Below are 27846 nucleotides of genomic sequence, written 5' to 3'. Positions count from 1 at the left end.
TAATTATAATAAATATTTTAATTACATTCTCAAATACCAAAGCATAAATGTTAATATTTGATTTTTGGAAAATACACATAGCATTTTCTTCCTTGTGTTAACACAAATATTTGGCTATGGAAATAATACTCACTTAAAATGAAACCTTTCAGGCACTTGGGTGTAGAAAGTTCAAGAGAATAAAATACAACTTTACTGCTGCTTACAAGAGAGCAACCAAAACTATGCCTGATTAAATGCCCTACTTTTAGAGTCAGCAACACTGACCTAAGAAAAAACACTGTGACCAAGTACATCCACGGAGCATCGCAAGTTCCAGTGTATCTTAAACGGGAAAGGCTTCACCGATAATAGTTCTTAAGATCTCAAGCTCTTTTCAGTCTGTTCACTGAGATACTAAGTTTTAGTAGACAGAACCCAAAGAAAGAACATTTCTTTTTAATCACTTTGGCTCTTTCCTTTTTAAGTAGTCAAGAACTTTCTTGGTGGGCATTTAAGCAAGAAAGAAGCAACGGTCCCTGAACCCAGTGGAGCACGCAGCCCGGGCTGCCCGTGTGAGTAGCTGACAGTCTGAAGTCAGCTGTCGATTTCTGGCAGACCTCTCAATGAATTGTATGAATTAGACGTAAAAATACAAAGCCACTCAGTGAAAATTATTTCAGAAACTGCTGGGTTTGAAGCACTGTCCCAGGAGACACTGGGTGCGCTGTGCAGGGAATCCCTCTTGCTGTCGCGCCTGAGTGTCCCCGGCCATTATTACGAGACTTGAAGGCCACACGTCCCGGTGCAGGTCAGGATGAGGGCTCCGTGCCGGGCTCGGTCACGGAGCGGGCGGCAGGGTCTGCAGGTGCTGCAGCAGCTGCTCACAGTAGGTCGGGGAGCGATGCTTGTGGAGCACCGCCTCCGTCTCTCGCACCAGGAGGTTGGGGAACAGGGCGCTGCCTGCTTTGAGGGCCTCTGGAAAACAGGAAGACAGCTTCACATGCCAGAAAGAAATAGTAAGCCAACCCTACCTTCACATCAAAGTCACAACAGCTGAGAACGGAGCAGAATGCAGGGCCGCGGAATCTGGGGGCACGCATCACGACGGGGGGCCGTTCTCCCAGACGACACCACGGTGCTTGACGTGTTCGCGCCCGCAGCAGTGTGTCCGACTAGCGCAGCAAGACTGACAGCTGCGAGACGGAAGACCCGTGGTGGTGGTGGGGGGCACCATCAGCCCTTGGGTACCCAGACGCCGCCTCCTCCACCAGGCGCAGAACACACCCTCTCCCACGCTCCCAAGGACAGTCACCACAGCAGACCCGGATCAGGGCCATAAAACACACTTTGCAAATTAAAAAAGGGAGAAATCACACAGATGACGATGGAATTAAACTGGAAATCAGTCGCAGAGACAACTGGAGAATCCCCAAATAGCTGAGGTTAAACAACACAGTTCTAAGCAGCACAAAGCTCAAAGAAAAAATCTCAAGAGAAACTAAAAAATATTTTGAACTACAAGAAAACGAAAACACGACCTCTCAAAATGCGTGGAATGCAGTGAAAAGCAGTGTTTACAGGAAACCCGCAGCACTGAATGCGAACACCAGAAAACCAACCATCCCATCTCCCCCCTAGGGAGTGAGAGGAAGAAGAGCAGACTCCTCTGAGCTGGATGCTAACAGACTTTGACACTGAGAACAAAACTGTCTGCATTAGGAAGTCGTGCGGGAGGGACACAGAGACTCACATGGAAGCAGTGTGACCACCTGCTGGCTTCACAGTCTACACCCAAGTCACCTTTAGGCGACTCCCACTGGTCCAGTCGGGGTGCGCCCTGGGAGACCACCGCGTTAAAATACTCACTTTTCCAAGGACACGCCCATGTGGCTGTTTATTTTTCCTACTTTGCCCAGACGCCCGACAGCTCAGAGCGACGCGGGCAGAGGCACGACCCCGGCTGCCCCATCAGCTCACGCACGAGGGCCGCGAAGACGCAGAGTGCCACGCTTCCAGTCGTTTTGTTTTGGAAAATACATCTTTCAAACACACACTGCTTATGGTAAAATGTAATGGTTTACTGATACTTTAAACAAATCAGTACGCACCCTAACATTTCCCCAGCTTCAGCTGCTGCTGCGGTAAGTAACCCACGAAGAGCACACGGGCCCAGCACGCGGACCCGAGGGAGCCGCCGGGGCCCGACTCGACCCGGGATGGGAGCCAGCGAGTCTTACCGAGGACTGCGTCCTGCACGGTGCTCTCGGGGTCGTCCAGGTACACCAGGAGCTCCCTGTACAGGTACTGGATGCTGCCCTGGTCGCAGCTCTTCCCGCCCTCCTTCCCGGCCCGCTCCAGCCAGGTCACCAAGGTGGAGGTGGCCGCCAGCCGCACTTCGGTGGAAACGTCATCCAGACGCTTGAGGAGTTCTGAAGGAGCGGGGCAGGAGTGTGAGACGGAGGCTCTCGAGCAGGTATCCCGTCCCTGCCAACCCTGGGGCCCTGGCCGCGCTGGACTCCGAGCAGAGGCGTGCTCGGCTGGCCGAGCGTCTCTGTGCCCGACTTCTGACCTGCAAGGTGGCCCTGGGGACCCCGGCTCCCAGATGCTCAGATTCAGAGCCCACCCACCACGGGGTCTGGGGATAGGGCCGCGAGTCTGGTCACAGGACGGCCACTGGCCAGCTCAGCTGTGTTTCTGCTGAGCCTCTGGGACCAGACGTTCTGCTGCTGAGAACAGAGGAATGGTCTTTTCTGAGGGGCAGAAACGCTCACTGTGAACGTGGAAGATTTTTATCAACATATCCTCTTTCCACAGAACTGATGAGCCATGCTGACCCAGGACTCGGTTGTCCCTCGGAGGCCCATCCAGGCTGAGCTGGCCCATCACTGTGGAGGGCGGCTCTGCTCCCAGCAAGGACGCCCCCACGGGGAGGGCTGTGCTGCACGGGACGCCCCGGCCCTGGCTCCCGGCACACATGCTCCTGAGGCCTGGGCCTTGGGCGGCAGGGGGCAGGGAGGTGAGTAGCCCCAGACAGGCGGACAGGCCAGGGCCGCGGCTCCCGGTTTGCGGGAGTGGGGAGCAGCGGGGTGGCGGCCATGATCCATGCTTTGCAGGTGCTGCTCCAGGAGCGGAAGGTCCGAGCTGACCCCGTGTCCCATGAGCCCGTGGTGCCGCCTTCCCAACAGCCCCTGGCACCTCACGTTTGCACACTTGGTAACTTGTGCGGTTTTTCAAGCCTTGTCACCATTTTTGTTGCACTTGGTGCTGTGAACTGTCTTTTCCGAGGGGCAGAAGCACTCACTGTGATCTCTGATGACACCACAGGAGCTTTTCGGGGTGCCACGACCTGCACCCTATAAGACGACAAACCACCTGTAAACGCTGTCCCAACGGCCCGGCCGGCCGCCCCGCCCCCTCTGTGGGCCCCCATTCCCCGACGACACCGAGATCAGGCCAAGTACCGCTCCCACCGCGGCCTCTCAGGGCTCAAGTGAAAGGCGTCACCGCACGTCTCACGCTTTAGATCAAAAGCTAGAAATAATCACGCCTGGTGACGAAGATGTGTCGAGAGCTGAGCTGGACTGAAAGCTGGCCTCTTCTGATTGCAAGGGGAAGTTCTTGAAGGAAATTACAGCGCTGCCCCATGAACACACGGACGGTAAGAAAGAGAAATGCCTATTGCTGAGGTGGAGACAGCTGGAGTCCGGACGGAGGATGAAACCGGCCACAGCCTTCCCTTCAGCTGACGCTCATCCAGAGCCTGGCCCCAGCTCCCCTCAGTTCTGAGGGCTGAGAGGCGAGGAGGCCGTGGACGGAGAGTCTGAAGCCGGCAGAGGTGGCTGGTTCACGAGGCTGGAGGAGGGAAGCCGAGGTCATGACGTCGGTGCAGGTGGGGCAGCAGGGTCCCCACGTGGTCCAGCTCAGATCATCCATGGGGGCGGCCACACTGAGCACCGGATTTTTAGGGTAGATGAAACAGACTTCTGTTGGAAGATGATGCCACCCAGGACGTTCACAGTCAGAGAGCAGACGCCAATGCCTGGTGTCATAGCTTCAAAGCACGGGCTGACCCGTTTGGGGCTCACGCAGCGGGCGGCTGCCGTCGAGGCTGGGGTGCTGTACCATCCGAACACCCTGGGCCCTTCAGAGCGATGCCAGCTCCACTCTGCCCACGCTCCGTGAATGGGACAGCAGGGTCTGCGTGACAGACACCTACTTAAACACGGTTTACTGAATGTTTTAAGCCCACTGTTGAGACATGCTCACTGACAGGGCCCCGGTGGGGACGGCTGACGTGCCTGGCGTCTCCCACCTGCGGACACAGTGTCTCTCTGCAGCCTGCGGGCCGAGGGGCCGTTCAGGCCTTCCTCCTGCACCTCATGAAGCTCCAGCACCACAGGCGCGATTCCTCTGATGGGTGCGGGCAGAGTCAGCTGCAAACTTCTAGGAAGTACTCACCATTCTGGACGCCATTAAGGACGTGCGTGATTCATGGGAAGAGGTCGGACTGTCACCACTAACGGGGGTTTGGAAGAAGGTGATTCCAGCCCTTTGATGACCTTGAGGGAGGAAGCGGAGGAAGGGACCGCAGACGTGGTGGAACAGCGAGAGCAGCAGAGGCAGGCGTGGAGCCTCAGGACAGCAGGTCACGGATGAGAAGTGTCCTAACGGACAAGCAAGGAGTGAGACGGAGTCCACTCCTGGCGAAGACGTGCTCGAGAAGGACGACAGAGGACTCAGAAAATCACACAGGTGTAGCTGACAGGGCAGCGGCAGGCTGAGAGCCGATTCCAGCCCTGCACAGAACTCCCCGTGGGCGCACAGCTGTCACGTGGCCCGTGTGCTGCAGAGAAACCCTTCGTGAGAGGAGGAGTCCATCGACGCGGCCCACTTCACGCTGTCTTGTGCTGAGAAACCGCCAGCCAGCCCCCCGCCCCAGGCAGACCTCCTCCAGCAAAGATTACACCTCGCTGGAGGCTCCAATGGTGTTACCCTCTTTTAGCAATAAAGCGTCTTCTCATTAAGGCAAATACACGGTTTTCTTAGACACAGGCTCCTGGATGCTGAACGGACGCCAGGGCAGGGTACACATCTCCCTGTGCCGGGGCCCGACTGGTCCGAGCGTCTGTCTGGGAGAACCCGCGGAGGCCCCGCCATGCTTCCCACGACGGGGACGCCCGACTCTTCAGTTCTAACTGGGGCAGAGGGGACGCCATCCTCAGGGTCTGCCCAGTGTCTGGACATTTGTCACCAGAGTCTCCCGGGGTGTCACGGTGTCCCAACAGTTCTCCAGACACGTCTGCAGAAGTCAGGGCTGGTGCCCAAAATAAAGCGGCCCTGTGGAGCCCCTCCATCAGGAAACAAGCCACCTCACACAGAGGACACGTGCTGGGGACAGTGGTCTCGTCACTGTGACGGCCGGCAACTGGCACTGGGGAGGGGGCTGTGGAGATGCCAGCAGGAACCAACACGCTTGCTGCCGTGACACTGAGAACGAGGCAGACCGGGGGCTGCAGGGGCGCCCCCGCTTGGCACCGCACCTCGTGGCTGCGGCGCTGGCGCCCTCCGTCCGCCCCCGCTCCCGGCCGCGCTCAGGGCTCTGGGTCGGCCTGCACGTCCTGGCGCCCCCGCTGCGCCCGGGCTCACACTTCAGGGGCTATTTTCACTTCCTGGAGCCCTTAAAGCTGCCTTTCAGAAACCAGTGAGCGCTGATAGCAGTGAAATACGCAGGTGAGGGTGAGACCCGTGCGGCTACTGCCCATCCCAAGGGGACGCCACCGCAGCCGCGCGCCGCCTGCCCGGAGCCTGCATGGTGGCCCTTCCCCCCCAGGGTCTCACTGGGCCCACCCGCCTCCCCGCCTGCACCTTTGACCCGCAAGCTGCCTTTGGGGCGTTGCTCTTCCCCAAACACACTGGGCCTGGGGCCACCCGCACCGCACGGGGGTGCGCTGGCCGGGTCCCTAGGTTCCCGGGCACGCGTGCTGCAGGCGCACCTGCCCCAGGGCGGGGTCCCTGCCAGCTCCAGGCCTGCGTCCCCAGCGCCCCGGCCCCAATTCTGCTCCACAAGACGCCCGGCTGTTTCTCATGCGACATGACCCATCCAGGGATGCCAACCTGCCACTGCCAGGTCTGCACTTGGTACCAACCTGACCAGTAGCATTTTCTATTTCTCCCATCACACAAACAGAAGCAGGTGATATGGAAACAAGAAAGGTCGTACCAGGATAAATCTTCATGAATTTGTCTGGATCGATCACATCATCAGAGGTTTTTAAAAATGCACTGATGATTCTGCATGAAGTTAACCGAGTCATCTGCGAGTCTTCTTCCAGGGCGGTTAGAATCTGAGGTGTCAGTGTTCCCCGCACTTCCTGCACCTGCAATCAGAAAGCACACGCGCTGCGGGTCACGGCTGCTGCCATCCTGGGGATACAACGGCCATTCGGCCCCTGTGCGTGCTCTGCCCGTGATGGAAGAGACTTGGTTTTGGTGCAAATACGGGGAGTCTGGAGTGCTGCTGGGAACCTTCTCCTTAAGAAGCAGACTTGAACGCTGATTTTAAAATCCAGACAATCTGCACAGAGGTCAGTGGATGCTGCTCGCCAGGTCGCAGTGAGGCACTGACCCTGCCCAGCTTGCTCCGTGCTAGGAGGACAGGGTGTGGTGTCCAGTGAGCCTGGGGGACGTCTTCACTTAGTAAGAGTCGTTTGGGTCCAGGAGGTGGACGCTGGGGGTGTTTAACCACGTGAGGAATGGGCGCAGAGGAAAACCAAAGCTGTGACTGCTCCGCCGTGGCCTCAGCCCTCGTCTAACTGGAGACACGGAGACAGACAATACCAAAAGCCTGCTGTCGGCCTCAAGTTAATAAACCCGTGACAAAGTTCTTTCCTCGTAAAGAGAGATAGTCACCCAAGAAAGTCTGTAGGACCCGTCACGGAGACAAAGGCTTTCCCGCTCTGGTGGCAGGGATGCTCCAGTCCCCCCGTCTGTCTGTCTGGGAGCATCTGTGTCCCTGACACAGGACCCGGGTGAACACCCACCTGCTTGTTGGACAGGATCCCGCTGCTGATAAGCGCCCAGAGGCAGGACACGGCCGCCGTGCGGATGGCTCCCGCCGTCCTGCCCGCGTGCCACTGGAGGTTGGGGATGAAGATGTCCTTGATCACGGTGTCAAGGTAGGCATGGAACTGTCTGGAGCAAAGGCAGGAGAGCACAGGTGAGGGCGCACGCAGACCCTCCAGGGAAGCCCTGCAGTTTGGGAAATGGGCCCAGCAGAGCGAAGAGGCCCAGCGGTGAAGACCGCAGAAGTGACATGCGGGACCCTGAGCAGGAGGGCCCCTGGCTTCCGGGGCGGGGGGCAGCTGGCGGGGCCCCTCTCCTGGGACCAGGGGACCAGAACCCCAGGGCCCAGGGGTGTATTCCAGCCCCCTCCTCACTTTGTGGCCAAGGGGCTTCACCTGTCATTCTCCCTGGATCCAAGAAAAGGGCCGGCAAGTCACCCCACGGGCAGTCACCTGGCAGAGACAGGCTGTGTGGTCCCTCAGACCACGTCCTGCCACTTCAGCAGAAGGCACGGTGGGGCCGCGACCACGGTCCCAGATGCAAGGGAGCAGCAGATGCAGATGCTCCACCAAAGACACTGGGGGCCTTCGTCTTGACTGTGACCAGCCCATTCAAGATGCCGTCAGGACAAATGCGGAGCAGAAAAAAATGGGAATCCCAGCCCTGAGCTGCCCACTGGCCTGGTGGCCCAGCCTGCAGAGCCGCGCTGGAGGCCTGGATTACCCCCGAGGAGGCCCTCACTTTCTGGCCCTCCCCGCCGCCCCCGGCACCCCCGGCTTGCTTCCAGCATCGGCAGAGCCTCCGGCTCTCACGACTCACACACTCAGGATCTCAGTGGGCAGAGCTGCTGCTTCCTGCACTGATTCACGAGGGGGCCCTCTGGGCGGCTCAGCCCACGGCCCAGCGGAGGCAGTCCTCACGACGTGGCCACGAGGCCAGAAGGCCCAGTGCTGGCCATGGGAGGGACAGGCGGGGGCTGCTAACTCCAGTTGGAACCTGTCCCTGCAGCACTGAGATGCCAGGACCAGTGAAGGCCCTGGGCGTCCAGAGAGCAAATCCCACTGCGCCGGAAGGAGGCACCCTGTCCATGGCTGGGCCTCGGGACGTGGGGGCACGTCAGGGCCACAGGCTCCTCCAAAACCACCTGCATCCGGGCTGCGCTCAGTGGTGACACCAGCAGCATTAAAATCCCGCAATTTTCCAACAGGACCCCTTACTCAGAGGAGCTGACACCCCTGGTTCTCAGGCAACTGTGGGAAACAGACTGGGAGGGGCTGGCGAGCACCCCGCAGTGCAGCCTCTAGGGGAGGAGCCGTTGGCGGTCGGGGGCTGCCCTGGGTGCACACGTCTGGGCACCCTGCTGAGGGAGCAGCCCTGCTTCTCCAGGGATGCGTGCTCCACCCGGAGGCGACCTCCAGCACCGGCCCACCCTCACACCGCGGCCCACCCCCTGCCCTCCGTCCAGACGTCTGGGGTGGGAGCCTGGTGACCCTGGTCAGGCCCGGTGTCTGCCCTCAGGCAGGACCCTCAGGCTGCGTGGGGACCTCAGTGCCATGCCCGTCCCCACAGTCAAGGCAGTGTTTCCTGAAGATCAAAACTGAGTTATTTTTCAAAATCTTTCCTGTCTGTAAAACAGCTAATATCTTCACTAAATAATCATAAGCTGAAGTTTTCTCTCCTGATACTGATTTCTTTCCATGAAAAGCCTTCAAGAGCAGTTTCTTTCGGGGACTTGGTCCAGGCATGGAGGCTGCTGCCCAGGGGTCAGCTGTCCTCAGGTAGACACAGCCAGGCAGGGGCTCTGAGGGTAACCGCCCGACCCGGGCTCTCTGCTTGGAGTCTGCCTGCTTGCGGGGTGGCTGCAGGCCCGCCGCAGTACCTCAAGGTCCCTTCCAACCCTGGAAGCTTCTGCTGAAGGCAGGAAATAAAACTTCCTGCAGCAGGACGGGCCAGCTAGACGCCCAAGGGCAGAGATCCGAGGAACATCCAGAGAAGAGAAGTCTGAATGATGACCCTTCATTTCCTGGGAAACTCCAGGATACGTGACAACAAGGCGGGACTTGTGGTAGATCTGCCCCTCTTGGGATGGGCCCCAGACAGCTCACAGCATCGCGCTGGCCGTGTCCCCTTCTGCGGGGACACTGAGCTGATTTAACAAGCAGGGCAGGACCTGCCGGACGGAGCTGTGCCTCCCCTCTCCTGCCGCAGAAGCCCCTCTGCAGAACAGGTTTCCTAAGTTCTAACCTCAACGGTCCTTCAATCAATTCAATCAACTCTCTGTTGGGCTTGAAGGCAGCTGACACATAAACCATTTAACAGGTAACATCTTCGTTCAGTGGGATTTTAACGACCACAGAGTGTGACTTTGATTCGTGTCTCTCCGTGCGGTGCCCCTGCTGCTGTGAGTGACTGTGGCCGCAGGACAGCAGGCCCCTAGCGCCCAGGGGCCTCCTTGGCCTGGCGCAGCGTGGGGGACGGCGCGGGGCTGTGGGGGCAGAGCTGACCTACCCTTGCGAGTCGACCGTCTCCCGGGCTTGCAGCAACACCCCTGTCAGAGTGGAGAAGAGTCTCAGGCGCATGGAGGGGTCTCTGGTCGGCTGGAGGCAGCTCCGGAGGACAGGGACCAGCTGGGGCAGCACCTCCCCAAGAGCAGGGCCTGCAAAACACACAGCAGCCTGGTTCCTGCCCGGCGGGAGGGCGGGAGGAGGGTGAGCTGGGCGCGGCGACACGCACACCCGCGGCCCCGGGAAGGATGCTCTCCGCACAGGATGGTGGCTGCTGCCTCTCTGGATGGGGACGTGACTGGCAAAGAAAAGTGACGAGAACGCTTTAGGCCCCCAGATCGCTCTAGCTGTTCAGTACGTAAACTTCCTTTTCCTTACAATTTTCCCGAATTCTTAACAAAACTAACGTCAAGCAATCTTTCGGCACACGTGAGCTGCTCGGTATTTGCCCCTGAAGTCAGCAGCCACCGTCCTCGTCCCAGCTGGTCCCTGGAGGAAGTGGTGGCCCCCAGAGCCTAGGGGGACCCAGATACGGCGACGCACCTTGGGGTCTGGAGCCTCGCCAGTCGCGACCGGGGTCTGGACCTGAGTCATGCAACGCCCTCCCCGTCGGGCCCTGTGCCGACACCGGACGTTGTGCTCCAGAACTGACCATGGTCCCGCTCACACCCTCCAGGGGATGGCAGTCTGCTCGTTCTGGGAGAAGTTAGAGCCCTATGTCCTTCCAGACGCATCGTCTCGATCTCTGGCATCAAAGCAGGACAAAGACGTGTGGCCAGAGGGCTGCCCGTCCACCTGAAGTCCTGCCGCTGCCAGGTGGTGTGGCCTGCGAGCGGGGGGCGCGGGCGCTTCCGTGCAGCGGGGCTCAGGGTTCCTGCCTCGCAGAGGAGCCGCGAGGACCCTGAGCTGACTCTGCAGGGCAGCTCCAGACGTTTGCTGCTGGCAACCGTCTGGAGTCTTCTGTCCAAACTTGGACACACAGATTTGCTGACACATGACAGAGAACAAGCGTGGATCCACCCCTCCAGGTCTCACAGCACCACGGCCACTGAGACGCACCCCAAAATGGTCCTGGGACCCCCACAACGCTGAGTAATGACTGTGTGACAGGAGTCATGTCCAGAGAGGGGGGAGGGGCAGAGAGTCTGCAGCTAACGAGGAATTAGGGTTTTTACTAAACGTAAGTGAAGAAAAAACTAACTTGCTCAACAAGTTTACAGTCACCTGGGAAGTGGTTTCAGGTAGCAAATCACTGTGTTTCTCTAGTGAAAACCTCAGTGATGTTTTGCAGTGTGGGCTGCGCCTCTGGGACGGGGCCCAGCACCGTCCACTCAGGAGAGGCCGGACGTGGGGGGCCGGGAGCAGCCCGTGACGGGCAGGCACACACCCAGTGCCAGGCTAACGCGGAGGAAGATGTGAAGGCAACAGGCTACAGGGGAGGCCATGAAACCTCTCACCTTCAAGATGTAACGTGGAAACGTGTGCCCGGCCAGACTTTACAGACCTCCGTCACACAGTCTCCAGTATACGTTTTTGGCATTTTTAAAATTAAGGTTTTGCTTCTTAAAACACCCATTCTCCCCAGGCACAAGTGACCACGAGTTACTTTAAAAACCAGGCCCTGGTCTGCGGCTTTCTGGTTGGTGCCAACCTCTGTCTGTGATGGGCCGGCCGCAGCCACCACACGACCAGCACTTGGACCCGATTCAGGGGCTCACCTGAGTGGATGACCACCACGTCGAACTGCAGAAGTTCCGTAGAGTGGATGGTCCAGGCCTGGTGCGAGCCGGCCAGCCACTCCAGAAGAGGGCCTGCGTGCTCGCGGAACAAGTCCAGGCTGCCGTCCATGCTCGCCACCGCCGCCAGCGTGGCCAGGGTCTCCTGCACCTGGGGAGGCAAGCCACAGGCTGGGATGACCAGATCTTGAGGCTGAGACCCCACTGGACACCTGTCCTCGTCACCTGAGGGAGACAGGGCCACTCAGGCCCACAGCAGACGACGCACACAGGGGGCAAGCAGGGGCGAGGGTCGCGGATGGGGGCGTGCCCTGTCCACGCCATCCCGTCTGTGCAGCAAGTCACCACATGGACAAGCGTGCACCCACAGCAGGTCTGCCCGGTTTCTGTAGCCCAGGGGAGTGGGGGCACTGCCTGCTCCTGCAGGGCAGAGGGCTGCATGCCTGCCAGGGCTCGGTCTGCGAGGAAGGGGACCAGGCGGTTTCAGGAAGCGAACAGTCTTAAACCATGTTCACCAAAGAGGAGCCTGTGCCTTACCCTGCCGAGGTCTCCACCCCGCCCAGCCCACCAGTGACAGCAGGTCTGCTTGGGGAGCACAGGGAGCAGGGAGGGGAGACCAGACGGTGCACCAGCGCCACCTTCCAGCCTTCCTCCTTGGGTTTAGAACAGGACGTGCCTGAGCTGCTCTGCAGTTCCCTCTGTAACGACAGATTCCTGTTTTTCTAATATTTCAGGCCCTATGGTGACAGCTGCCTGCTCAGACACGTGCCCTTTGGGAAGGGGGTTTTGAAAGTGAGAAATAAAATGTTGAGAGAGGCCCCAGTGAAGGGAGGGATGGAGGCGGGCAGCCTCCTTGACAGGGAGCAACAGGGCTCCAGTGGACCCGGTGACTCTGTGGGGTGGAGCACGGGGAGAACTGAGTTCTCGGCTTGGGAAGAAGTGTCCGGACACTGGGTCTCCGGACGGTCCCGCAGCCGCGGGGAGTCAGACGTCAGGCTTCGAGCCTGAACACGGCCAGCGAATGGCAAAGATCCTGTGAAGCTGGACGGCAGCTACACGGGGAGTCATGACGTCACCCTCGCCTGACCTCCACTGCAGGTGCGCATTTCTCGCCTCCTCAGATGCACAAGTGTCAGGCGAGCACGGCTCACCTCGGCGGCGGACTCCACGTCCCAGTGGCGTCTTCGCTCTGAGACACTAAGTAACTGGCAGTTGGAGAGAATCTAAAACCCACGTGCCCCCTAAGGCCACGTCGTGGAGGACTTGTCCTGAACATTCTGAATTCTTTCATCTTTGGTGTTGGGTAGGCCTGAGGCTTGGAATTCCGGCGCAGAGACTCATCACGGACGACGGCTACCTTTCCAGGTGCCCCCAGCAAAGCAGGAAGCGCCCCCACCTCACCTTGTCGCCGAGGCCCGTGGCCCCCCACAGCGCCAGGACAGTCACCAGCACCTCCATGAGCTGCAGGCTGGACCCCCGGCAGTCCTCCCTGCTGACGGCCACCACGGACTGCACGCAGAGCAGCAGGGACTCCCCGTAGAGGAGCTGGGAAGAGAGCGGGACGCTGTCAGCCACCTCCCATGCCCCCCTCTCCGGGCCCAGACGAGGCCTTGAGCACAAGGCCCACGGCCAGGGTACCCTCACGAGCAGACGCCAGGCCCGGGTCAGGCGCAGCACACAGAGGGCGTTCTTCCACACAGCAGGGAAAACAACTGGGACTGAGAGTCACGAAATTTACGGTAATTTTCCTGAATGCTTGATGATGTTTTAGTTACGTTTAAAGAAAAGTTTTTGTGTGTTGGCAACACGCACTGCAGAATTCACAAGTGGAAAGACAGGGTACCCTGGACCTGCTCGGAACACCCCCTCTGCCCCCACCCCGCCCGAAAGTCATAGGGAAGGAGTGAGGTGGGAGCCGTGAGAACCCGGGGCCGCGCTGCTGGAGGCTCCCCCTGCTCTTCCCTCTGCTCCGTGCACCTGAGTGTTCCTGAAACTCTCAGCTTTAATAAAAATAAGTAAAATTCTACAAGTCAGAAGATGTCTCCTGATCAACGTGAGGACAAGGTGACACCCTAGTTGGGTCGAGCCAACCTCTCTCTCGCCTCCTGGGCTCCGGCCTCGTCACCCACAGAACAGGGGTGACGGGGCCGGGGCCCAGGAAGGACTCCTCGTGCGCCTACGAACGTCCCCTAACCCGCTGCTCTACCATTTTTCACAAAGAACAGAATCGGTCGGGCAGGTCATGTTTGTGATTCACAGTGATTTACGGATAAGTGAGCACGTGAGTAACTGGAGGAAAGCACTTCAGCTTTTTCACCAAGGAGACCTGAGCCCTGAAGGATGGTGACTGTTTGTCTAGATGATGGACTGTTCTAAATTCTGAATCAGCGCTCAGATTCCATGGCTCACTCGCAAGTGGTACAAATCTCCAAAGTTTAAACAAAAAACTCACCGTGGATCACACCCTGGGCCCGGGGGGTGACTCTGGGTGTCCTGACTCCTGAGAGGCCGCGACTGGTGTTTTGCTCAAACCCTTCCTCCCCGCAGCTCAGTTCTTTCAGGCCTGGACTGGCGGACCTTTTGAGGACCGACTTTGGCTAACTTCTAAGTGCACATCTGTGGAGCTATCACATTCACGGGTGTCGCGGGGACGGCGGGAGAGGTGTACCTGCACCGCGTTCACTGGACGGACAGACGGGTGACAGGACTGCAGCTGCACTCAGGGCAGCGGGAGGGGCCCCTCAGAGCTGCCAACCGTGCTGCCCTCTCTGGGCCCGAGACCACCCAGAGCGCGCCGCCCTCCCCATGGCCGTGCTCTGGCGGCACGTGGCTCCCGGGTGCTCGCAACGCGGCCAGTGTGGCCGAGGACAGCACTCGCACCTTGTTTGATCCCAGTGCAAGCAGCCAGCACGCCTGACAGAGCAGAACCAGGCGGGAGGCACACAGGCCCCCAGACAAGAGACCATCCCTGGTGGGCCCGTGGGGACCACCATCGATGGTCACGTGCACATGGCACCTGGCAGAGACCTCGTCACCACGTCAGCAGGTTAACCCTCCCACCCACCCCCTCCCACACTGCTTACGTTTTCAGACCCTTGGCAGATGTGAGCCTGGGCCAGCTCCGCAGCGATGACCTTCACATGAGGCCGGAGGGCCTCCCTTGGGCAGCCTTGGATGACCGAAGCGAGGACCAGGAGGCCGGAGGGGGAGGGCGACTTTCTCAGTGTCGGCAAGATCAGCTTCAGAAACACCTCTGGGCTGACGAAGGTGCCGATCAGCTGCGCAGACCTCGTGCACTGTGGGAGAGGGCAGGAGACTGAGGGCCGCCAGTGCCCCGCCACGGCCCCAATGTGGCCCCTGAGCTCTCAGCACCGCCTGTCTGCCTCATGGGGCTTCACCGACCAGAAAGAGCCCTGCGCAAAGTCTCTTCTAAGTGGGTGCTCATGGTGCTGGTGAAAAATAGGTGTGTCCCTCACGACCGTCAGAACTTCAGTGAGAAGACGCTCAGGCCACCTGGCCTGTGGGACAGCTGTGTCCGAGTGTCTAGGGGCCGGGGAAAGCCTCGGAACCAGGTGGGGGGGGGGCCCGGCCGCTGGCCTGGACTCCCGTGGGCAGCCCTGCATGCCTGGCCATGTGTGGGTCTCGGAAGCTGTCGCTGCAGGGCTCACAGGGTGGAGGGCCCGTTTATGCTTGGATGCACTCGGCCCCACAAGAACACATGCAGAGCCAATCGCTCGCTCAGGCTTGGAGAGGCCATGATGGCAGTGGAGTTAGTAACCTCCAAGAGCCATTCCTCACGGGCACAGTCTGGGTGAGGCAGGAGCCCAGGGAGAGCCCAGAGGCCCCAGAACATCTGCACCTTATCGTGGGGCGACCCCACGTCTGCTCACATTTGTCCAGGTTCAGACTCAGGCCTGAGAGGGGACTCTAGCCCCTACGTTACAGGGACGGCCACTCACGCTGCTGACCACGGCCCGCTCCTCGTCAGCGCAGGCGTGCTGCAGGGTGCGCAGGACGGGCTCCAGGTGCTGGGTGACGTGGTCCTCCGCGTGGAGCAGCAGCACCACCAGCAGCTGCGCGGACTTCACCCGGGTCCCTGCCACCCAGTCGCCGATGTCGTGACAGATGGCAGGAAGGATCTTGGAGAGGTTTCTGAAGACGAGCTCGCGGCAGCCCAGCCCCGGGCGGCTCCCTGCGGATTAAAGGTGGAGAGTAAACCGTGAAACTAAGACAAAGTCTCAGCGATTCTATTCTATGGAAAGAACACGTTCCTCATTCAGGCATACGTACGTGCTTTACTTTCAGGTCTTAAAACTTCAAAACAACTCTTCAGGCAGAAACGAAGCCATGAAGTGTCACAACTGACTTAAAATTTTCCTACAGCAATCCTGGAGTGAGTGACACACCGTAACTACACGCTTGAAGTGCAGTTTGCTAAGTTCTGACGTGGGTGCACCTGCAGGCCATCTCCACAATCAGGGTAACATCCATCCATCACAGGTTTCCTGTGCTCCGTGCAAAGCCCCCCAGCCCCAGGCGGCCCCCGTCTGCTTCCTGTCACTACAGATGAGCCGCCTCTTCTAGACTTTCTGTGCAAGGGCTGCACAGAACACGCTCACTTCTGTCCAGCTTCTCCTGCAGCATCTGAGACCAGTGGGCTGGGACACTGATTCCTCTTCACCGCCGAGCGGTAGTCCACCGCGTGTACAGCCCAGTCTGCCTGGCTGTCCGCCTGCCAGCAGACACCCGAGTTGGGTCCAATGTGGGCTGTCAGGGACGAGGCTGTGTGGGCGCCGCCCTCGCCTCTCTGGGGCAAGCGCTGAGGAATGCCACGGCCGACCACACGGCAGGCGTGTAACCAACTATTTAAGAAACTGCAGTGCATTTCCCAAGGTGGCTGCACGGTTCCTCACCCACGCCAGCTATGCGTACCAGGTCGCTGGGCGCAGTCTCAAATGGAAACCTCTAGGGGGCGTGGTGGCACCTCCTTGGGCTGGAGCATGTTCTCATGTGCTTATCTGACACCTGTGTGTCCTCAGTGAGGTGTCTTTTCAAACCTTTCCTGCCCTGAACTAAAAAAACCATGTTTTTGTGTCACGGGGTCCTGAGAGTCTGCGTCTGGATACAGGTCTTCACACATGTAACGTGCCAACATCTCCGTCTGTGGCTGGTCGTGTCATCCTCTGAACGTCTCTCCAGCAGCAGCAGTTTTCGTTCTGATCGAAACCGCTGTATCAGCCGTCTCTCGTGGAGTGTTTAACCCAGGTCCACGAGCATCTGGGGTTACTTTTCGTGCGTCAGAGGAGGCTGGATCCAAGCCCCGCCTGCATGTCCAGAGATGCTAGCACTGCCGCTGAGACGTCCTCGCCTGCACTGCCTTTGCACCTGTCAAAACTCAGTGTCCACACGTGTGCGTGTTTCTGGACCCCATTCTGCCCCACTGGCCTGTCCGTCTGTCCTCATGCAGACTCCACGCCGTCCTGGTTACCGCGGTTTTGTGTCTTGAGACCAGGAAGTGCTTGCCCTTCAGCCCTGCTGTTCTTTTCTGGAGTCTGGGCGGCTCTGGGTCCTTTGCATTTCCTTGTGAATCTCAGGTAAGTTTCTCAATTTCTGCAGAAAAGCCTTCGAGGATTTTGATGACAAGACTTTGACCTTAAAAATTCAAAAGAACTCTAAACATTGACGTGAAACCATGATGTATCAGAGTTTAAAGGGTGGCTTAGAGACCCCATTCTGAATTTCTCTTCCTGTTACTTTTCTACTTTTATGGTATACGAGAGATTAAGTTCCAAAAGATTCAAGTTTTGTTGCCTATTTAAGTGAGAGTGCTGTAATTATGTAAAAATATAAACCCCAAAACAATAAATACCATTTTCTTCCTGACACATCTGCTGCGGAAAGTCTCTGAGGTGAGGGACACGTTAACAAAGACATCTGGGGAGGGTCTGCTCACAGGTGGACACACAGCCTGGGAGGTATTCTCAAAGAAATGCTGGCCTCACTGTGGAAGTGGTTCTGAAGCCACTTTCTGAACTTGACTGAGCAGACGAGTGGCGCTCTTCTTGCCCAGGGGCAGCATGCTGGCTCAGAAGCCATGTCGGGCCCGCTGTGTTTCTGTAAAGCAGGCCTCGCTCATGACCGTTGTCTGGGGCTGGGCCGCTGGGGCCTGCAAAGCCCTATTTACTGTCTGGCCTTTCCCAGAAGGTCCGCTTTCCCATGTGGCAGCACTAGACCCAGGAATGAGACATTCAGTTCCTCAATCCCGCTGACGCGTTTCAGGCCGGGAGGGGCGGCTCCGAGGGGCCAGGACCTCTCAGGCTTGAGGGTCCAAGTAGAGACCCTGCTCAGAGCCCAGGGGCGAGGGACTCTCGGCTCTTCTGTGGCTGGCGCAGGAGGGCCTCAGGGAGAACAGGGCCCTTTCTCCCCAGTGCAGACGCCGAGAGCCACAGTCATCAAGACAAACGGCAGGAGATGCCCTCTGGGCTTCCTCAGTTGTGGGAGCCCCTGAGTCCTGCCCTCTGCTCTGGACTAGACGTTCAGAACAGGAAGTCATCCTCTCCAAGGAGAAGGACCAGAACACTTAAAAGAACTAGGACAGAGTGGCACAGCTCAGAGCAGCTGGACACATGGCATAGCGACGGTCCTGACCCCGGCCCCACTGGCGTTCAGGCCCGCAGGGTGATGGTGGTGACATGCTCCTGTCACTGGGCATCCGCCTGCCACACGTGGAGCTCACTGAGCTCGGGGCAGCTGGTCTCCCGGTCCCGGCGGCTCAGCTGTGAGAGGCCACGAGAAGGTGGCCTCATGGCTCAGGCACCGACCAGGACTTGCAGGGACCAGGGGCAGGTCTCCGCCCTTTGCCCTGTTCCTGCGATAGCCCCTCACCGACCCGTGACACCATCCCACCTCAGCTCTGCTGCTCCCAACAACCCTGTTTGAATCCTGAGGTTGTCTCTCCACCCGGCCGAGTGAGGGGGGCCTGCACACCTGCGTGGGCACCAGTGAGCAAAGGTGTGGACACAGCGGGTCGGGAGCACGCGGAGCAGCAGCTGCCGCACAACTGGACTACGGTGGTTTAACCGTAGGCAGAAAGCAGCCCGCAGCAAGTCTGCCTGGTACCGTGTACTCGCAAAGTGGGGCTACAGCCCGGGGGTCCAGCACAGTTCTGGCTGTTTACAAAAGCAGACAGGGGACCAGGGGTACCTTGTCCAGAGGAGATGGAGACCCTGCAGCGTGGGGAGGGGGTGCAGGCACTGCTGGGAGGCCATGTCCCGCGTGACCGTGTTTCCACACGAGAAGAGTGCTGGGTTCAAGTGTGTCACTGGCTTAAGGACGACCACGGCCCCTCCCAGCCCCCCACACAGCCTGGTTTCAGAAGAAGAGCTGGTTCCAGGGCTGTTCCAGGAAACTTGTGCCACGTCTTAGGGCTGAGGACAAACTCCAGTGGGCGGGCTGTGTTTCCGGCCACGCGTGGGAAAGGAGGCCAGGCTCCGACTGGACTCTGGTCCAGGTGACTCAGCCACCGTCCTTACTCAGAGGCACTGCACTCCGGCAGATCTGGTGGGGTGAACTGTGCACCTTCTCAAACCTCGTTGGTTCATAGCTCAGGTTCAGCCACACGAGCTGACCGTCCAACCTTGCAGGTAAGAGAGGACACACCCACCATTGTCTGCTCACCTGCAACTCACTGGGCCGACCCTGTACCAGCGTACCTGTCTCAGGTGCAGGGATGTGTCTGTAGACAAGTCTGCCTTCTCAGAGCAGAAGGCGATGTGAGCAAACTTTCAACGCGGAAACAGCGCCAGGTGAGCTGGAGGCCAGGACCCAGAGGGAGGAGGGTGCTGTGGGGGGCTCTCGGGGGAAAGCAGGAGCTGAGGCCCCAGGACAAGTGGTGGGGGTAGGCCAACACCTGCCAGGACCACCAGGCAGGCACAAGGTGGGGACGTCAAGGGCGGCCCGGCCAAAGAAGCCATGGGACACAGATCTGACAACGCATTGCACCTGGATGTACAACGGATTCTCGACACTCCCCGATAAGAGGACAGCCAGCCAGTCTAAAACGGGGAGCAGAGATGTGAGCAGACATGTAACAAGGGACGTGGACCCACACAGAGGACGCGGGCGCCTGGTGGGGTCTGCGGACGGCAGCTGGAGCAGCGGTCACAGCACAGGACGAGGAGCCCGTCGGAACTCACACGGCTCTGCCTCTGAGGGGGAGCCTACTGGGGTGAGTCCCGTCACAATACAAGCAGCAGCTCATTTGAGCGCTGAGGGCGTCCTGGGGGGGGCGGCAGTGGGCCTGGGCCGGGACAGGAGGGGCCGGACGCCCCAGGGGGGTCAGCAATGGAGCCGGGACGCCCCGGGGGGGGGGTCAGCAATGGAGCCGGGACGCCCCGGGGGGGGGGTCAGCAATGGGGCCGGGATGCCCCGGGGGGGTCAGCAATGGGGCCGGGACGCCCCAGGGAGGGGCCAGCAATATGCCGGCAACAGCGAGGGTTGGGGCGAGACTGACAGGATCCGGCACGTGAATGGTGTGAAAAAGAGAATCTGAAAGCTTATAAAATTCAAATTTTAAAGAAGAAATAATTTCAAAGACAGATGCCAAAAATCTAATGAAACGCGGTGCTTATACCAGTAGCTCCGGTGGCAATTCAGTTCCACGTTTATCCTGCTCTACTTGAGGCGAAGCTCTGCAGGCCACCGCCTTCTCCAAGCCTTGATCATGCACCCACCTGCGTGGTCCTCAGCACACAGCGGGCCCTCACTCTGCCCTCCCCGCTGCCACGCGCGGGGTCTGTGTCCCTCAGTGCCCGTCTCCCAGGCCCTCCTCGCTCTCTGCAGGGTGACCTGTTCAGGATTACCCAACGTCTGCCTGGCCAGGACAGGCCCCCACGCGGCACAAGGATGGTCCTCTGTGCACGATCAGCATCCGAGGGGTTTCCCAGGGACCCCTCGGGTGAAGGGACAGGCAAGGGCGGAGAACAGGACTAGTTAGAGATACACCCTGGACCATATCCAAAGAGAATTACTGTCTCCTAATCGCCAATCGGATCCCAACTGAGATCTGTCACGTGTCAACACGGCCCACAGAAGCCCCAGGCCGGCTTCTCGTCTCCCCAGTGCAGAAGTGAGCCCTGAGCAGCAGAGGAGGGACAACACTCTCACGACGTGACAATCACCCTTCAGAGACCTCCGTCCCCCACGGGCAACGAGAGCGTACTTAACAAAAAAGTCATAAACAAGTATCTTCTCTAAGTTCTACACTTTTGGAAAGGTGCTGCGTACTCAAACTTTACTAAATCAGAAAAAACCCCACTAACAATTACTTTCTCTACTTTTTCCCCTTCACCGTCTGCTGTGGGAGAAGACACTACCAGAGGAGATATGGTCACAAAACAAAGGAAAAAAAAAGACACTGGCCTCACAGGTGACGGCGGGGAGGAGGTCCCTGCTGGCCCCAAACTAAATGGCACCAGGTGCAGACGAGGTGTGCGTGCCTGTCTCAAGCTGACCTTCACCCGGCACCCCCTCCAGGGCCACCATCTGAGCCTGACGTCACCCTGGTCAGGGCTGAGGGGCCAGGGGCACCTTTTCCACGTCTGTCCTCACCAGCAGGCACCTCCTCACCACCTCACTGTGACAAGATACCCGTGGACAGAGCGCAGCAATAAAGGCACCTGGCCGAGTGCAGCTGGAACACACTTCACTCCCACGACAGACTGTGTTTCCAGAACACGAGAGACCACAGGTGTGAGGGGCGGCGGCCCAGGTGGGCATCCCTGAAACTGCAGCTGGGAGAGGACTCAGGAGCTGGGGGGAACAGGTGTGCCCATGGGCACACGCGCACGTATGCACACACATGTGCTGGCGGTCTGGCAGGGAACCATGAGGAGGGGAGGCCGGGAGGTTATGCACAAGATCCTCTCCTGTACCTGTTTGTTCCTTTGGGTTAAGCTTACAGACAAAATTTTTTGTGAAACGACATGGCACCGCCCATTTCCAAAATTTCCACCACCATGACCAGCAGCCGAGTGTCCGCAGCTGAGTGGTTCATGCACCCAGGGAGGCCTGCAGCCTCTTCCCAGCAGAGCTGGCCCCAGGGGGAGAGGAGGAGGCTGGAGCACTGCTAGGGGCTGAGGACAGGCACCCGGCCCCTGCCCACGACTCTGAGGGCACCCTTTCCACAGTGCGGGCTCCAACCCCCCCACCAATGTCCTGACGCTGGACTCACCTGGTGAGGGGTGGTGGGCGGGGGGTGGGCCAGCAAAGTCCAGCTTGTCTTTGAGGTCCTCCTCGTTCTCTGTCTGCCACTGCAGGCCCACCTTCTCCCAGAGGTTGGCCGCCTCACGCCTGCAGCACAACAAAGACTCCATTAGGAGGCTCCCATGGAGGCGGGTGGAGCCCGGAGCAGCTGCTGAGTCTCTCCCGGAGAGAGCCTGCCAGCCGGGCCTCTGCACTGCCCGCCGCTCACCAGCAGTTCTAGAAGGGGCCGACTGCTGTGCGGGAGCCCAAGCAAAGCGCTGTCACCGGACCTCCCAGCACGTGGGAAGAGGGGTGGGGGTGGGGCTTCCCTAAGAGACCGAGCTGCTGTGGGTGGCAAGTCAGGGAAACACCTGGCAAGACACCCGGTGAACCAGAACGCACGCCACAGCGGGCCCAGCACCTGACACAGGGCGTGGGTCCGAGGAAGTGCGGCACCGCGGGCGGCCTCCCCACTTACGCGACTTCAGGTATCTCGTCGTCGAAAGCTGCTCAGCAGCAGCGGGATGAGCTTGTGGAAGAAGGAGTAGCGGTCCCGGAGGCGCAGCAGCCAATCCCCCACCACGCGGGTCACCGCCTGCCGCACCTGCGTGTACAGCAAGGGACCAGCCTTCACGCCGGGCAGAGGCGGCCCACGACGTCACCGGCGGGGCCCCACAGCCGGCTCAGGCGTGCCCCCAGCTCCATGTCCACATCTCAGCCTGGGGACGAAACATTAGGGTCTGGCTGTCTCCAGCCCACATCCTCTGGGCTCAGCTGGACCTTCTGCTAGCCTGAGCCAAATGCCCAGCAGGGCACCAACAATGGAGCAGGTGTGCTGGCCGAGCTCCAACATGCTGAGTCCAACATTCCAGGGCAGACCCCTGCCAATGCCTATGTGGTCACATCCTTGAAGCTTCACTGACTGGGTCAGTGTATTCTCCCAGCTACATAAATCACAGAACCCCATCATCTACATGAAACACAGAGACACAGCAACGCGCAGAGGGGGCCCTGACAGCCAGGGTGACCCCAGGACTACTGAGGGCACCAGCCTGTCTGTGGACAAAGTCTGGTCCGTCCACACTGTGGATATTACTCAGCCTTAAAAAGGAGCAAAGCACGGACTCCTGACACAGACAGATGGGCCTCGGAAACACGAGGCTGAGTGAGAGGCAGTCACGGCAGACCACACGTTGACTCCACTTCCGTGAACCTCGTCAAATCCAGAGACAAAGATCTGCAGTTATCAGAGGCTGCAGGGAGGGGAGGGTGGGGAGGTATCACTTAGTGGTTACCAAACTTCTGTTTGGGATGATAAAAAAAAAGCTTTGCATTGTGGTGATGGTTGTACAACATTGTGAATGTATTTAATACCACCTAACTTTAAAAATAACTAAAATGGCAAATGTTACACGTTTTGCCAAAAGTTTTAGAAATTAAAAATATACCAAAAACATTCAACACTGTACACAGGAAAAATGTACAGTATGTGAATTATAGCTCAAAAAGCTGTTCTAAAAAATAAAAACAAGAAGGCCCAGCATGCCTGTGGTAGGAGGCAGGGCAGTGCTGGAGAGCAGTTTCGGGGGTCACCAGACCGGGGCCCCAAAGGCAGAGGGAACAAACTACCCCAACACGCCCACCCCGGCTGGGTCCTCCTCCCAGGCCTGGTTGGCCAACCTCTGAGGCTTTTCAGCTGGACCGCCTTGTTGGAGCGGCATGTTGCAGATGCGCTGCACCCAGTTTGGATTTTCTTCCTAAGAGGAAACAGTCCTCTTTCACTTTCCTTGGGATTAGAAACAAGAAGGTATTAAGATGACTCAGCCCTCCCCTCATTTCTCAAAGACGTGAAACAGGACTGCTCTGTGCCTGGGAGGGAGGAAAGGCCACTGGTGTCACGGGTAGTATCTTTAAAACAAAAGTGAGAGTCACAAACAGCTCAGTGGCGTGCTTCCGGTGGAGAATGCCCTGCCCGCTACCTGGGGGACGTTGTCAAAGAGCCGCTGAGCAAAGTGAGGAAGCACATCATCCACTGACTTCCCGCTGCCAAACTGGACGACCGTGCCTGTGGCCTCGATGACGGCCACTCGCACCTTCCAGTGCTGGTGGGAGATGCTCTGCATCAGGGGACCGACCAAAGACTCCGACTGCATGTGGAAGTGGTCTGTGGGGCAGGGAGACCACCAGTTACCAGCGGAGCCCACGCGCCTCAACTGTGCCCAGCTTGGTTCAGCGAGCCAAGCACAGCTCTGCATGCTGGCGCTGGCACCGGCACTGGGAGAAGCGACCCAAACAGCACCTCCCTGACTCAGAGGCTGCAGGGACCAAAGGGAAAAGGCGAGGGCTTAACCCCATCTCAGCTGACAGGAGCTGTGAGGGGGCATCCCGGCCTGGAGACTCCTGCATGGCCCGGCGTCCAGGTCAGCCCGCAGCCAGACACCCAGCCCTACTGCTGGAAGCTGGACCTGCACCGCTTTAGTTTAAGCAGAGCCACCCCACTTGTAAGGTCCTCACGGAAAGTCGACCGGAGCGCCTGGTTCTGCAGTTCCGGACTCAGTTCTACCGCTGTTCCAGATCCTTAAGAACCGCTATTTCAATGACACTTTGGGCGAGTTCTTTCACCCCCTGGGTTTTCAGATCAAGACTGGCTCTTGGCTCACTACTGCCCAGTGCGATGGGGAGCCAACGGACAGGTCCCTCGCGTCGGAGCGGACAGGGCAGAAGGGACGGTGCTGAGACAGGGAGATGCTTCCAGCGTGAGACAGTCCTTCACTCAACAGTGAGCCCCCACTACGGGCAGGCACTGCGCTACGCGCTGGGAGACAGCGAACACGGTCCGAGGCGGGTGTGGGGAGGGGGCTCGGGGACTAGGGGACTAGGGACGGGAACCAGGAACGAGGAGCAGGCACCTGGCGTGGCGCGCGCCAGGGCGGCGGCGCAGTCGCAGCTCTCGCGGCGCACGGCGGCGAAGGGGTCGAGCAGCGTGCAGCGCAGTACGCGCACCGCGTCGTCCAGGTGGGGCGCGAGCGCGGAGCCGCCCAGGCGCACGGCCAGGCCGAGCAGCTCCACGAGCGCCAGGCGCAGCTCCTCGCAGGCCTCGGGCGGTGGGCGGCGCGCGGGCTCGGGGCCGGCCAGGCGCGCGGCGAGCGCGGGCAGCAGGCGCGGGAGGGCGTCGCGGGGCCGCGCGGCGCGCCGCAGGCCCAGGCCCAGCAGGTGCACGGCCAGTGCGCGGCAGCCCTCGGCCGGGTCGGCCAGGCAGCGCAGCAGGCGCGGCAGCAGCAGGCGCGCCCAGGGGCCCTGGAAGGCGGCGGCCGCGGCGGCGGGGTCGGCGTCGGGCGCCTCGGGCCGTGCCGCCTCCAGCGCGCGCTCTAGCGCCTCCAGCGCGCGCCGCCGGCCCAGCTTGCTGTCGGCCTCCAGCCCGGGCAGCAGGCGGCTCAGGGCGCGGCTCAGCTCCGCCGCCTCGGCCGTTTCGGCCGCCTCCGCCGGGCCCGGGGGCGCCGCGGCCTCCGCCGCCACCAGCGCCGCCATCTTCCTCGCGTTACCAGTCACTAGGGGAGACCGGCGCTTTTACGACGGCCACGGCGCGGATTACGGCGCGTCTTCCGGTCGGCTCCGCGCGCAACTTTATTAGCAGCTCGCGGGGCGGACAGGTCAGGGCGGAGGGGTTGGGGGCGGGGCCGGGGGACGCGAGCGGCGCGGAGGCGGGAGCGACAGGAGAGCGGCTGAGAGGACCCGAGGGGACTCGTGCGTCGCCCCGGGACGGACGGCTCGGCTCCACGCCCGCGCTCTGGGGGCTTCTCCGGAGCGCCGTCCTCCCGGGGGTCGGGGGCCGCGCTGCGGGGCGGACGCGCGCCTGGTGGCGCCGTGGTGATCCGTGGTGATCGTGTCCTTTCGTGTCTGCGGGGGCTCCCGGGGCCCTCGCGTCCCCTGCAGGCGTGGGCTGGGCCGGCTCCGTCGGGTGCGACGCCTCCCCCGGCCTCGGGTCTTGGCCTGGTGAGCCTGCAGTTACGATGGTCCTGAGGGACGAAGGCCAGGGAACCCGATCTTGACTAGGAAGGCTTCCTGGAGGTAGTGACGGCGCAGGTGAAAGGTGGAGGTAAGTGACAGTTCAGTAGGTTGCGGGGGGGGGGGGGCAGCATGGACAGGCCGGGTGGGAGGGTGGCGGCCACGTGTCCCCCACAGTTCGCGTGTGGCCGTCTTGTCCCCCAGACTTCGAGTGTGACGCTGCTTAGAGGCAGGTCGTGCAGGCTCAAGTGAGGGGGTCTTGGGTGGGCCCTGATCTATGTGACTGTGTCCTTGAGAACAGAGGCCTCGGAGACGGACCCGGCGCACCCGGAGAGCCCGGTGAGGTGAGGGCAGCGGCCTGAGGAGGAGCCGGCCTGCTGCCGCCCTGACAGACCGGCGTCCAGAATGGTGAGGAGATAAACTGCTGTCTTTAAGCCGCCCAGTTTATGGTGCGTTGTTTCGGCAGGGACAGGCACAAATTCGGGGAGGGGGGCTAACTGGGATCCAGGAGCTGAAGGAAGCATCTTGTGGCCAGAGCGCAGGGACCCAGGGGGTGCGGGGTCCTCTGGGGGGCAGACCACGCAGGGCCTTTACTGTGAAGCGGCGGGGGACACGGAAGGATTTGAGGTGGGAGAGTTTCACGTTCAACGTCAGGTTCGCGTTTTGAAAGACTGCTTTGGCTACTGAAGAGCAGAGCAGATAGACGTGAGACCGCTCAGAAGGCCGTGGCGGAGGTCAGGTGGGACGTGGTAAACCCCTCAGCGGGGATGGTGGGGCCTCGCTTGTCCCTCCTCTCCTCCAAGCACAGCTGAATACCCTCCGGGGAGTTCGGCAGACAGTGGGGACGGGCTCGAGCTGGGAAGAAGACAGGCTGGCCGGGGACCCCAGCACCGGAGGAGTGGTCACGGGCTGGGTCCCCGGCGCGTCTTTCTTGCTTGCAGGCTCCCAGCGTAGGTGCCCGAGGAGCAGCCAGGACTGCAAGCTGCTGCTGAGGGTGTCGCTCAGCTGCTTCTGGAATCCGTGGTCTCTGCCCAGCATCCGTCCTGTGTGGCCCGGTCCCCGCAGGGCCTTGCGCTGGCAGGAGCCTTCCCTCCAGGGCATGTCCCTAGGTGACAGCCCGCAGAATCAGCAGTACTCCTGAGTTGCTGGTGTGACTGCCCAGCACCCTCCTGACAGCCTCCCTCTCTCACGTCCAGGGCTGTCCCCAGTGTGCCCTTTCGATAAAACCCCCGAGAGGCTTACAGAGACCCCACTCCTTCTGGTCTGAACTGACCCATCCAGTGTTAGCCCAGGGACCCCAAAGCCCTCCCCTAGGGACCCTAGTTAAGCCGTGTGCCCCGGGCCTGTCGCTCCCTCTGCCTGCTCCCTGCTTGACCTCCTCCTTGACCTGTGAGTCAAGCTTTACTGTCCCGCTTCGTCCTGAGGCCTTTGTTGAACCATCAGACACCCTGGCTCTACCTGACAGCTGTTAATTTGGCAAAGGCACAGCACAGGCAAAACGCTGCAAGAGAAACCACCTCCCTCTGGCCATGGGACTGGGCTGGGACTGGGGGTGATAGAGACCTAGCAGGCAGCCCCGCCCCACCCCGCAGACTGCCCTCCGTGACGGCAGCGACGGCCCCGCAACCCGCCTGGCCCTGCTACACAGCTGTGGTGCTGGTGGCACTCCTGGACTCCTGCCTGCGGGGGGACAGAGCCCCAGGCCTGGCACGTGCTGCCTTGCCCCCACAGCAGTCTCAGGACACCGGGCAGCCTAGTGCCTTCCGACGCTGCGGGTGGTACCACCAAAGATGGAGCTGCAGCCGGGGCAGCACCAGGAGGGCGTTGCAAGGGCTGCGAAAATAAAACTGTCTCTGGGACCACCGGCCATGACTCGGCTGGAATCTACACACTAACCCTAGCAGAGCGACTTCCTGCTGAAATAGAAGATTTAAGAGAAATCAAGACTCTTCGAACTTAATAACCAGAGTGTCTAGGATACACTAAAAAGTCTCCTGTCACAGTGGGAAAACCATCCTATGAATGTGAAAGCAAATGAACTGACGTGAATGCCAAGATGAACAAGACTTGGGGTCATCTGATGAGGATTTTTAAAGCAGTCATAAAAATGCTTTTTAAAATTTGTATGAATTCTTTTGAGACAGGTGAAAATAGAAGATCTTAACAAAGAAATAGAAGCATTAAAAAGAGCCAAGTGAGAAAGAAAAATACTAAATGATTATCAGTTATATGTGAATCTTAAAAAAAAAACAACGAACTTATTTACAAAACTGAAACAGACTCACAGACACAGAAAACAAACCTATGGTTATGGG

At 59.7% G+C, this 27846-nt stretch overlaps 2 protein-coding genes across 12 annotated transcripts in view; one reads left to right on the top strand and one right to left on the bottom strand.

Annotated features, from left to right (window-relative positions):
• On the bottom strand, positions 1-25082 carry DNAAF5 (dynein axonemal assembly factor 5). The gene is given in 14 exon segments (XM_032459828.1): positions 1-957; positions 2220-2411; positions 6203-6359; positions 7023-7173; positions 9553-9700; positions 11267-11435; positions 12686-12829; positions 14368-14580; positions 15244-15476; positions 21516-21634; positions 22005-22030; positions 22032-22130; positions 23506-23690; positions 24436-25082. Coding segments are annotated over 14 exon segments (2592 nt in total). The 5' UTR covers positions 25055-25082; the 3' UTR covers positions 1-820.
• Positions 25083-25204: 122 nt separating this feature from the next.
• Positions 25205-27846, top strand: part of PRKAR1B (protein kinase cAMP-dependent type I regulatory subunit beta) — a 103119-nt gene continuing 100477 nt past the window's right edge. For 8 of the 11 annotated variants that reach the window (XR_004312602.1, XM_032459839.1, XM_032459834.1 and 5 more), the window contains exons 1-2: positions 25206-25622; positions 25833-25939. Coding sequence is in view for 1 of the 11 variants with exons in the window: in XM_032459839.1 (XP_032315730.1) it covers positions 25937-25939 (3 nt within the window). In the remaining 10 variants the exon portion in view is untranslated. Of the gene's footprint in view, positions 25623-25832; positions 25940-27846 lie in introns of all 11 variants that reach the window. The other 3 variants (XR_004312603.1, XM_032459841.1, XM_032459840.1) reach the window with 1 other exon arrangement.

Source organism: Camelus ferus, chromosome 18 (genome assembly GCF_009834535.1).
Source record: "Camelus ferus isolate YT-003-E chromosome 18, BCGSAC_Cfer_1.0, whole genome shotgun sequence".
Taxonomy (NCBI): Eukaryota; Metazoa; Chordata; class Mammalia; order Artiodactyla; family Camelidae; genus Camelus; species Camelus ferus.
The sequence above is the reverse complement of the archived record's forward strand: the minus strand, read 5'-3'. Positions and strand labels throughout refer to the sequence as shown.